Source organism: Austrofundulus limnaeus, unplaced genomic scaffold (genome assembly GCF_001266775.1).
Source record: "Austrofundulus limnaeus strain Quisiro unplaced genomic scaffold, Austrofundulus_limnaeus-1.0 Scaffold1079, whole genome shotgun sequence".
NCBI lineage: Eukaryota > Metazoa > Chordata > Actinopteri > Cyprinodontiformes > Rivulidae > Austrofundulus > Austrofundulus limnaeus.
In genome coordinates this window covers 40,846-53,215 of record NW_013953481.1, presented here as the reverse complement: position 1 = coordinate 53,215, position 12,370 = coordinate 40,846, and the positions used below count along the sequence as shown (strand labels likewise).

Sequence of the window (12,370 nt, the reverse complement as noted above, 5' to 3'; positions counted from 1 at the left end):
ACAGTCCAGGCCCCACCAGACAGTCAGCCCCCACCCCCCGGGTCCCCATCCCCAGACGGCCAGCGGGGAACGGGGGAGTAAAAAAAATAAAATAAAATAAAAGAAGACCCCGACATACACACACCGCCACCCTCAGATGTACTGTTGATGTGTGATGTACTATAATGCAATTAAAATGGGGAAGAAGACAGGGCAGAGGCCAGCACTCTGCCAGTTTCCCCTCCACCCCAGCTCCAACCCCACCCTAAGTGTCTAAGGAAAATAGTGTGAGTGGGCACAGGCATCCGTGGCGAGACTGTCCCATCCCGCCCCTGGCATGGTACCTCCATACAGAGGATGGTTCAGTTTTGTCCACAGTCTCTCCTGTGTGAGAAACATTCTGTGGTTGCCTTAAAGCCATTAAAAGCTGTCAAAATATGCAGTTTTTCATTGTTGATAAGAATTTTTTATGCTTCTTAAATAATTCCTACATTGTAAAATTATTATTTGGGGGTTAGTAAAGTTTAAATTCAGAGTTTTTGTAAAATTTGCTGTAGAAAATGGCAAAAATTCATTGCTTTTGTTCATGACTAAATTCTGCAATGAGTTACAGAAATTCTTGTTCGAGTTCAGAATATCTCACAGCTCATGGGAACATAAATGACTCTGCTTCTACTACTTCACGTTACTTCAGTCTCTGATTGCATTGTTCTGCTTCTGACTCTGTTTACATCTGAGATTATTTTACTAACTCGATGCTCGTAGTGTACTGAGACTGTCTGATGTGCACTCATCTATGTTTGAATGTAAACAAACGACTCGTTTTGTTGGCAACAAAACCTGACTGCTGATTTTGCTGAATAATTAAAAATGATGCAGTGAACTTTTTGTAGGTGTTGATGCCAATTTAGTGCTTATTTTTATCGTGCTGATTATGCACGAGTTTGAATCAAAAGCATCGACTATTTGTGTGTTTTGACAGCTATTAACATTTTTTACTTATTTTATTGCTGACAAGACTAATTTTTGCTTCTAATTTATACCAAGTATTGATATTTTTAACGTTTTTTAGTACACCAAAAAAATCTATCTATCCATTCCTGTCTACTTATGAATTTACTGCAATAATTTATTATTGATGATTATCACTAGGGCTGCAACTAACGATTATTATAATAATTGATTAATTGTTGGATTCGATATTTTTCGAATTTTCAATCAATGAATAGGAAGACAAAAGAAAAACCTTTTTAATTTGGACTGACATAGTAAATAGCACAAAAAACAAGTTGCTGTTTAAGAATTCTGTTACTATAATGTTAAATTGTAATGCATAATTAAGTTTATGCAAATTTGTCAGATACCTTCAATAAAAAAATGCATGTACACAAACATATACACAAATGTGTGCTGTATCCTTTACAGTCTCTTCATATTTTCTCTCCATGAGTTTTGTAAATGTTTCCTTGGGTGAAGAGTGTAAGCTAAAATAAAAGTGTGAAATATTATAGTGAAGTCTTTATCTTTGACCACGGACAGTCTCGTGTCAGTAACGATCATGTTGAGAATTCAGTTAGGACAACTTCTTATTACAATAATTCAATAAATGCCTTGTTTTATTTCCAGTATTAGGTTAAGGGAAGTGTCTTCACTCAGACATTGTCAGCAAATTAAAACTTAAAGTTTAATCATTTAATAAATACCATCATAAGTGGCCTGACACAACAAATCGATAATGAAATTTGTTGCCAACACTTTTAATAATATATTTCTATCGATTAGTTGTTGCAACCCTAATTATCATGAGGAGTCCTTATTATTATTAAGATTTAATCAGGCAGTCAAATATTAACATAAACGTAGATTTATTACTGTTACAATTGAATGTGAGTAGCTCAAGTTTTTTTTGTTTACTTTTTAATGCTGCTATTTTGTGCATAACATTTTTATTTTCATCCATATATAATAAACATGCATTTGTTTCCCATCGTTGGGCAACAAATACAGAATAAAAAATCGGGCTCAGATTCTTCTGAGGAAACCTAGTCTATAGACTGTGACTTTAAAAAGTCCTAAATAGTTGTTCAAAGAAAAGGCAGTCTTACCTTTTTGCACTACAAGTGAACAACTTTTTGCATGTCCTTGTAGACGGAATAAATCATAAATTAGTGGCAGAAAATCCCGCTGAAAGAAAAGATATTCTAGCCTTGGTCATATCTCCTTGCATTGTGACTTATTATTTAAAAATCTTTTTAACAACACATTTAATTCAAATATTCATGCAGCTTACAGTTTTTGATCTGATAAGCTGTAAATTACATATTTTGTATAAACAGTATTTGTGGCTCATCATGGAATATTATTTAGTTTTCCGCTAACCGAGGCAATAGAAAACAGTGACTGTTGCTAATTTCATGTAGTACATTAGCTGCTGGTCTGAGCTTATGAGGGTTATAGAGCTTATGATGAAGACAGAGGCTTAATCTTTTTAACTTGATTGAGATCGACTCAGTGTTTCTCAAATGTGTCGATTCATGTCTCAACTCTAAACATCAGACAGTAAATAAGCTGTGAATAGTCAGATTTCAAACATGGCAGTCTTGTTTAAGCTCATCTGAGTCAGAAATTACGGCTTTGTTTTCTTTGTCCATCCCTCCCAGGTATCATCACCACAGGCTCTACCATGAGGGAGCACCAGTACTTTGTATCAGCGTACCGGGTTCTGTACAGCAACAATGGCAAACAGTGGAGCGCCTACAGTGAAGCCAATTCTATACAAGACAAGGTGAAGTCAGTAAACCTTGTTAATTTGTCCTAAATGATAACAAAATTGCCACTCAAAAAGGGTGCACTGAGAGATACTTTCTTGGATCATCTCCCAAGTATTTAGTGGCAGGAAATGCGAGCAGGAAGTGGTTTGAGTTGAGTGCTGTTGTAGGTGAGGTGGAGGGTATGGACTGAGTAATCAGCTGTTATCCCTGGCCTTCAGTTCAGTTTAAATCTCTGCTACAAGTAAGAGCATTTGCTCTCCTTTTATGGTAGGTTTTCCAAGGAAACGTCAACTACCTGCACGAGGTGAGGAATAACTTCATTCCCCCGGTCGAAGCCCGTTTTGTGCGGATCAACCCCACCTCATGGCACCAGAGGATCGCGCTCAAGCTGGAGCTGCTCGGCTGCCAAGGTCCTGCAGGTTGATGATGTTGGTTCATTTGCAAGTAACGATGATTTAAGAGTCAAAGCCAAATGTTTCTTTTTTTTTTCCTCCGACAGTGAGGTGGACAAAGACGAGGTTGTTCACCCCTTCTCGTAACTCTCCACATCCTGCGAGTACAAAATGCCCACCTCACGCTGGCCAGACCACACACACGCCAGACATCAGGAACACCACCATGCCTCCTCATGTTGGCAAAGGTAAGACAAAACTCATTGATTTCATCCCTTTATGATCGTCACATGATGATAATTTTTTAAGCATTTTTGCTCTTAGATTTGGTGTTGATAGCCATTCTGGTCCCTGTGTTGGTCATGCTCCTGACAGCTCTGATCCTGACTGCAGCTTGTGCTTGCCACTGGAGGAACAAGTGCGAATCACTTTCATATGCCATTATCTGAAGCTTCACGTATCTCTTTAATGACCTTTACCTCTCCTCCTCATAGGAAAAAGAGCTCTGAGGGAACATTCGATCTTCCTCAATGGGATCGCACAGGTACGTCATCGTTCTGCATGGCCGCACTTTTGTGGTGGCTCTGTGTGCCATGTTGTTTTTGTGCTGCAGACTGGTGGAAAAGCATGAAGCAGCTGCTGCCCTCCAGGATGATGGAGATGGAGGATTCGATACGGTACAGCACCAGTGAGGTGGGTCGACTCTCTGGGAGAAGTGCTGTACCAAGACTGCACGCTGAGCCTGCAGGTAGGTGGGATTTCATGTGCTGTCATGTTGAACTAAAACTGTCAGCAGTGTGTTTAAAATGTAAAGCTGCCTCCTGCTGGTCAGACGTTTTGTTGCAACATTAATCAATAAAAAAGATGCTGTTATTTTTCTTTCTCATCTGTTGCACATCAAGAACACTGATCAGAGATCTGTGAATCTGTCTTCATCCCATACAACTAAAGGTAGTTGAACACTTAACTAAGTGTACAATAAATGAGTTGAAACCAAGTTTAATATATTTTGCTTTAAAGGGGAAACTTAGTTGTTATAAACCTAATATTATGTGTTTGATGTTTACTCATTATTACTGTGCAGAAACAACAGAAAATGTCACACCTTTAATATTTAAACTGCAATTTTTGAAGTGACGAACTACACAACAGCGCTTTTTCCGAAACTCGAGCTTTGTGTGCATCTTTTTGATGAAAAAGCTTAAATATTTTCTCATCATCTGTGTGCTGTAAACACATCTATGTAAACTTAGCACAAAAGTAAGCAAACTTCCCAAATCTCCTCTGCCAAACAGCTTATTTTGTTTTTGCTATCAACACTTGTTTTTAGCTTCTGGTACCCCCAGGTGCTGCCAATCAGTTGCCCCAGGGCTCTAGACTAACTTTTTGCACTGGTTGCACCGGTGCGCCTAACATTTTTTCTTAGGTGCACCAGCACTACAGTTAGGTGCACAGACATTTTCAACCACGTCGCATTTAACATCAGAGTTTTATGGGTTAATTTAAAAAATAAAACATTGTTCATTAAGGCAATATTAACACGAAAATGTTCTATAAAAATTCTAAGTGCAAATGTTTAAGGGCTGAACATCTTATAAACATCTTAAGCATTTCATGGCTTCATTTCTTTTAGACATGTCCCTCAGATGGACAACTCCTGTAGTTTGGCCCTATGGATCTTTGGCCTTGGATAAACCAGAATGATGAACAGAGAATAATGATTAATATCAGAAATATTACTGATATTTATTAAAAGGTTGTGCAGATTTAAAAATATATATAACAGAACACATAAAAGACTGCAGTTTCATTAGCACTTGTTGAATCATATTATCTCATTTCACTTAAATATCTAAAATGTCTAGTCTGAGACCCAGAAGAACCAATTTCAGATACTTGGGAATGTAACTGGTGAAGTCGATTAAGTGCAGAAGCGGCCTGCCATACACGTGAGCTTCCTCGTCCTGCTGAAATGATCTGCTAAGCTCAAAGAGTAGACCCCGACTGCTAGATGGACTTAAGAGCGAGCAACCGTCTACATCTTCCTTCCATCTTCACAGTTAACAAGAAAAAAATGTTTTTCAGACTCCGATTTGAAAAAAAGAAAAAAAAAACACAACTGTTTCGCTATGCATGTGCGCGCCGCTTATGCGTGTTTTTTGCTTCATGGTGGGGACAATTATTGACCATTTCCCTGGTACACACAGCCTGGTGAGGTTAGGGTTTGGGTCAGGTGTGTAGTCTACCTGGGAGGTTATGGTTGGCTATAGAATTGACGGGGAAATGAATGGAAGCCAATGCAAAGTCCCCGTGAGGATAGAACAACAAACGTGTGTGCGCACGGGAGACGTGGAGCGGAGCCCGCGAGCAGAGCGCTGTGTTATTGGGGGACACGGAGACTGTATCAGCAGGCGACTGTTATGGTTGATACTGCTATATTCATTTTTTATAGAACTTGAAACTTTTAGTTTCAGCGGGCGACCGCTCCCCCAGTTCGCACCAGTGCGACCGCACAATTTTTTTAGTCGCACTATTAGGACATCAGGTCGCATTTGCGACCAAATTGGTCGCACTCTAGAGCAGTGGTTCCCAAACTTTTTATCTTCTGACCCACAAAACATTCATGGCAAAAACTTGTGACCCCAAATATAACTGGTCTGAGTACACGAACTTCATTAATAACCCTAAAATCGCAGGCTTTTTGACCATCTAAACAGCTTATACACAAATATAAATACTTATTTTTACTTATTTTGTGTTTTTGTAATAAATAAAGGGAAAGRAGTACACCAGCAATTATTTTATTACCCTTTAAATTGATTTCTGGAGATTATCCAAGGTGCTTCATGACCCATAATTGGGTCCCAAYCCCAACTTTGGGAACCAAAGTGCAGTGTTTCCCAAACTTTTCAGCTTTTGACCCATAAAATAACAGTAGCAGAGACCTGTGCCCCCAACTATTTTTGGATGATAAACATTTGTATCAGGTCAACAAAACATGGGCATAGTAACAATATTTTTATACTACATTTATCCATTTTAAATATTCTAACCTCACTCCTTTGTAACAACTAAGGCAAAAATGTAATTAATTCAGAAAATATTTTCAGGACCCCACCTTGATGTTTCGGGACCCCACTTTGGGTCCCGACCCCAACTTTGGGAAACACTGCTCTAGAGCCCTGTGCCCGCTATAAGATTTATTGTCAAGAAACATTGTTGCAGCAAAGAAATAAATCCACCAAATACAGATTTCATTGCATTTATGCTACGTGTACAGTATATTGTTCTTGTACAGTTTTGAAATGTTTTTAAAACAGCTGGACACCCAGCTACTTGTTTTATAAAAACATADATTTACGTGACTCACCTGCAATTATGGTAATAAATTTACCCAGACGTGAATATTTAATTGCCCAACTACATCCTAGTTCTCAGTTTGAAACCTTCTGGAGCTCTTCTGTGTGACTCTAGGTGTGACAGAGTGTGGCTGGTTTGTCTCTTTTGTGTCCCTGATGGAGACTGGAGACCTGTCCAGGTGTCCCCTGCCTTCACTCAAAGACAGGTTCCAGCCCCACCCTGACCCTGATTAGGAACAAGGACAGGAGGAGGATTTTTCTTTATAGCAGGAAACAGACATTTAATTATAAAACATGATTTATTTTATGTTAATCTGAGTCATTTTAGTGTTGTTTGTAAATATATTTGACCATTTTGTAGGAATGAACACGCTTGTAATGTTTGTTCAAAATAAACCTGCTTCTTATGACTTCTTTAACATGTTTTGAATAAAATATCATTAAAAACCTCAAATCATGTCCTTTCTCAAGGAATCATTAGAACTCTAGAAGAACTTTAACTCAGCAGACGATTTTTTTAACTGTGGTGGTGACCTCTCATGTGGGGGTTTGACAAAATCTGGTTGTCCTCAAATCATTTTGGTTGTCCAAAAAATATCTCAATAAAAATATAATTTAATAAGTAGGCTATATTGTTCTGTATACAAAGTGTAATATATACAAATGTTCTCAGTCAGCAGGTTGACAGTTTTAGGAGCTGCTTGAGGAGAAATTCCTCATCCTCTTTGAAATAGAGATCAAAAATCTACATCCAACATCCATAAGATTTCTGCTTTCAGGTCAAACATTTTCATTTAAATAGGAGTGTACTGTGTACATGACCTTATTAAAAGTTACAGTTTAGTGTTCTTAGGACTGAAGACTTTATGAGGAAAGAAGTTTTTAAACATCTTTTCTATCATTTTAGTGTTTTAAACTGAGGYGCTTTGATATATTTATTTAAAATAAATTATAGCAGAGGAAGTTCTCTGCACAGAAAAAAATATTTTTACTGTTTTTTTAAATCAAAATGACAAGTTTCTCCAGTAAAATTATTGTGTAATTTAAAGGCATTGAAACGCGTGGTTAAATTTAGAAGGTATTATGATTAACTGCAAGCATCTGAAGCTGACTCAGAGAACTCTGTGATTTTAGAAAAAATAAAAGTCAAATGTAGACACGTCTTTAAAAGACCCCCTCCCCCTCCCCACCCCGCGCAGCTGCGGTCAGCGCACCTCCTCTCCACCTGCGTGATTTAATACTGATTTTTTTTTTTGCGCAAATTGCAGATTTTTGATGCTCATTAAACACGTAACCGTCTGAAGGGGTTGACATGTATGAACTTTAAGTCCCGGGCTGGTCAGAGCTGAGCTGCAGACTGACAGCTTCAGCTGCTTTAAGTCGCTGCACCTCGCTTTAAAACCAGTCAGTTGATCCGTTGCGGTTTTGTTGCGCTCGTGACGTGAACACACGGGGAAATGCTGCGAAGTGCTTTTAGAAATATAATACTTATAAAATATGACGTAATCCTCGGTGGAAAATAGTCCAGGAAACACGGGAGGTGTTCCCCTCTGAGTGAAGCTGACCCCCCCACCCACAGAGAAAGACAAAAAGGCAGTAACTATTGATAAGGTAGTAACCATGCTGTGGCTTCACCTGTCGCATTTTCTTTTAAAGAAAGAAAAAGTAGCTTGCAAAGTTGTCGCATCGGTGCTACATGATTAAAAGCAGAGTTTTCATTGCCGTTTAATCTTACACACACGTCTTCCTATCTTTGTGAGGACCACACACAGAGCTCAGTCTCACTCTGCCACCGTCTTTTCCCCCAAGTTTGGTGAGAGGTGGATATGCAGGGTCACAAAAAATAGCTCTCGACTTGATCTGGCCTTAATTAAACAAAAATGACTACATGCCGTGAAATTCTTAAAGGGGCGGGCCGTCTTGTTGGGGGCCCGCCTGTGTAATGGTAGGGGAAACACTGCCATGTTCTTCCTAAATTCATCATTTTCTTTTACATGTACCAGTGACATGCTTAGGGCTATTATATTCATTTTTTAGTGTTAAAGATGTTTAAATATAAGAACTAAATTAGCAGAAACACGATTTCAAAGACCATTTTGTTGACTCTTGCTTTTTCTCTTCCGTCTGTTCTGGTTTCAGCAGTTGTAGCTCTGCCTCCTGGCTTAACAGAAACAAACTGTTTTCTCACTTCCAAATGAGAGAAATGTTTTATCTGTGATCTGTGAAGCATTTGAGTTGTGTTGACTTACTTACATTACACATTTAGGTTTGATGTCTGTGTTGAAGTTGAGTTATTGACTAATATGAATCTGACAAACCATGTTTGAGAGGTCTGAAGCAGGGGGAAAAGAGGGGAACTCAACACTAGAGGGGGCTTATTCAAAGGAAGTGTTGTTGCATTCTGCACTGAATATCACATGGTAGACTGAATAATATTAGTGGCTTACTGTTAGCTTCCCCTAAAATTATCAATATGGAGCTTTTTATCATTAGCTGAGCTGAATTGTGTAGCGGGTTAGGTTAGTGAAGCTTATATGGTTTAAGGTTCTTAAAACAAAACAAAACCTAAGCTCTAAACTGTAAGATTAGCCATACTGTATTTTTTTTAAAAATGGCTTAGATTATTGATGTTGTTTTGTTTTTGTTTGCAGAGTATGCTCAGCCACTGGTGAGTGGCGTGACCACACTGGGTGCGCGGTCTACCTTTAAACCAGATGAGGGTCCCGACCCAGGGTACTCCGATCCAAACTTGTATGATGCCCCCGTCTCATCAGATGTGTACCACTCTTACGCAGAGCCGCTGCCAGCTTCAGGATCTGAATACGCCACTCCCATCGTGGTTGATATGGGCTGCCACCCATCAGGGGGGTCTGCTTTGAACCAGCCCTGCACAGTCCGCAGCTTCATGGGGTCCGGGCCAACCTCACTGCTCACGCGGACAGACAGTGGTCAGTCGGAGGGGTCGGCGTACGACACACCTAAAAATGCCAACGAGCAGACCACGCCCACTGAGGATCTGACCTATCAGGTGCCTCAGAAAAGCAATCATAAGAGCTGAGAAGTCTGGATGCTTGTGGCTTTAATCATCACAGCCCTGGATTGGAGTCTTGAATGAAAACTACCTTAGCTTCACCTGGAGATGTCTGTATTGACTGAATGCTTCTGCAAGGCCACAAACTGTTTTACAGTCCTATCACTGAAACAACAATGAATGTCTTAGTGCCGGGAACGAGGCGGAGAGGGAAAAAAGGAGAAACCTGACTACTATTTGAGAAAGATTTCTGTGATTTTTGTCACGATCACATCTTAAAACTGTGATTTCATCCTCTCATTTTTTATCCCGATGCTAAACCATAGCAAGTATTTTCTTTCATCAAATACCTACGTTTCATTAAAAACTCCCTCTTTTAAGCTCTTCCCACGGTACGTCATCTTACATTGTTTAAAAGCATGACTTGAATGTTTTTTTTATAGTTATTTTAATTCCATCACTGCAACATGCAACTGCACATTAGGTCAAATGTCAAAATATTTATTTGTATTTCACATCCTGCTGATAAATGAGCGACCCAATCACTTTCCTCACCGTTAGTGGATCAATGATTGGAGGCACGAGAGTCCATCCGGTGAACTTTCCGGAGAGAAAAGACGTTTTTAAAGATTCAGAGACCAAATGTTGCCTTTTCTGTTTCGATCCTCAACAGACCCAAGTTTGACAATCGGGCCAAATAAGCAATGAAATGAACAGTCTTAATTTAGGAAGAACAATCTTTTGCGTGACAGTAGAAATGTTGCAGCTGTGATCGTTCTGATTATCTTGTTCCTTCCTTGTATCCACGTGCATCTGTGTCTGTATGTGTGTTGAGCTGTTTTTAAATTTTCTGTGTGTGTTTTGACTGTTTGCTGTGGAGGATCGTTGTCTGTCGCACCAGTAAACTGCATTTCCTCTCCTGTATGCCCTGTGGTACTGATCTGACCAAACGCGGGGTGGTAGGAGTGCAGATGGGTGGGCAAACGGAGATCAAGCTGCTTTTAATATTAACAAAACAGCAACCAAAGCTGTTTTTTGTTTGTTTGTTTGTTTGTTTGCAGACAGCTGTGCCACCATCATGCCTGATGTTCAGTAACCGATGAGACTGATGCACAGAGTTTGGATGCTCCCTGGTTGCAAAATGTGTGCTGCTCTCACTGATTATAAACAGAATAAAAAGAAGTTTTATTATTATTTATTTAAGCTTTTTATTTAACAGCAACAGTATAAAATCAGGTAAGAAAGTTGATACATTTTCTTTATTACAATGATAAAAATAAATGGATGGTACACATTAAAAAACTTTAGATAATGAACAAAGTGGTAGTTTAGATCTTTAAAAGTGGGTTTTTATGAGAGGTTATGAACATTTAATATCTTACCTGTTGATTGCTCTTCAACAACCTCAGTTTCCAGAAGCAGAGTTTAAATCTGACCATACTAAAGCAGATTGCTACCAAATTAAAACAACTGTTTATGAATCCTAACCTTGCTGTTTCACGTTAGTTATTACCACAGGGATTTTGTTTGTCCTGCCTTAAGTGCTATAGCTTAGAGGCCCCAAACAGCATTAGCTTCTGCCCCCCCTTCAAACACACTAACAGTGCTACAAAATATTTAAAGAGGTATTAGCTTTTAGAAAGATTACCACTTCTATTCACAAATCAATAATTATAATTGTTTGGCATAAGAATTTTTAAAGAATGTTTTAAACAAAAGAACAGAACACAATAACCCAACCCCCTCTTAAATAACATTTCAATACATTATAAATTATATTTTGAAATGATTGAAAAACAGATTCAGTTTTAAAATGATTTAAACATTTAATTTTTATTTTTTATTTGCATTTTCCCCTCATCTTCTCTCCAGCTTTCTGAGTCCTACTCTCCCTGGTGGCACCGCTCTGAAAAACTGCTAACTGCTAAAAAAAATATTGCTAACTGATGCTGCAGTTTGCTTTGCTTTTGGAATTGTTTGAAGAAAGCAATCCACTTTTGTCCTGGCCCCACTCAGACTAGCCTGGTCATCCAGTCAGAAACAAATCATAAAAATAAGAAATTCAAAGAGTTAGCTACAACAGGTAATAATTAAGCAGATTCTTATAAAAACAAACAAAAACATAAATTATCCTTTTAAAACTTTCTGCCTGCGCTGCAAAATTTTACACAACATACAAAGCACTTTTATTAGGAAAAAACAAAGTTAGTTTTTTTTTTCATATTTGTGAATAGAAAGGGAGCCAAAACAAAACCTAAATTCTTCATCTAATAAAACATTAAAGTGCCTTTGCTGGATTTACAGCTGTTTCCCAATTAAAAACAATAATTACTGTGTACTACATGTTGTTCTTAACATTTCAGCATATAAAAGGAAAAAAATCCACTTTTTTTTTCTATTGAACAAGCCAACATTGGATGATTTAATATACACAAAAATAAGAGAAATGGAAAAAAAGTGACAAGCAGTGCTGCTGCAGATTACTGAGCTCTTCTACAGAACAGTGAAGAGTTTTTCAGCACTCGCTGCTTTAAATAAATTTTCTTTAAAATGTGCAATGTCATGTAAAATCAACTTTCTTGAGTTTTATATCATGCTATAATGTTATCCTCTCATTAAAAACATGCCCAGAGTCTTGCTTTGACTCATTCGTGCATGTTTGATAAATCCTGTAGTGTGCTGAGGCAGCAGGCAGGGGAGCAAAAACGACTGGTTGGGACTAGAACCGCCTTATGGGGTCAGGTCCTCCTCTGGGCTGTCTCTCTGAACCAAGCTTTCTCATCACAGAGCACGCGCACACACACACACACACACACACACACACACACACACACACAC

The 12,370-nt window shown here is 38.6% G+C and overlaps 1 protein-coding gene across 4 annotated transcripts in view; it reads left to right on the top strand.

Moving 5' to 3' along the window:
• dcbld2 (discoidin, CUB and LCCL domain containing 2) overlaps positions 1 to 10,730 on the top strand; it is a 27,818-nt gene extending 17,088 nt beyond the window's left edge. The window contains exons 10-17 of one of the 4 annotated variants that reach the window (XM_014030551.1): positions 2,640 to 2,764; positions 3,022 to 3,160; positions 3,250 to 3,390; positions 3,467 to 3,560; positions 3,637 to 3,686; positions 3,756 to 3,890; positions 9,153 to 9,924; positions 10,594 to 10,730. In XM_014030551.1, the coding sequence (XP_013886005.1) occupies positions 2,640 to 2,764; positions 3,022 to 3,160; positions 3,250 to 3,390; positions 3,467 to 3,560; positions 3,637 to 3,686; positions 3,756 to 3,890; positions 9,153 to 9,559 (1,091 nt within the window). In that variant the 3' untranslated portion in view covers positions 9,560 to 9,924; positions 10,594 to 10,730. Of the gene's footprint in view, positions 1 to 2,639; positions 2,765 to 3,021; positions 3,170 to 3,249; positions 3,391 to 3,466; positions 3,561 to 3,636; positions 3,687 to 3,755; positions 3,891 to 4,044; positions 4,110 to 9,152; positions 9,925 to 10,593 lie in introns of those variants that run through there. The other 3 variants (XM_014030550.1, XM_014030552.1, XM_014030553.1) reach the window with 3 other exon arrangements.
• Positions 10,731 to 12,370: the final 1,640 nt, after the last annotated feature.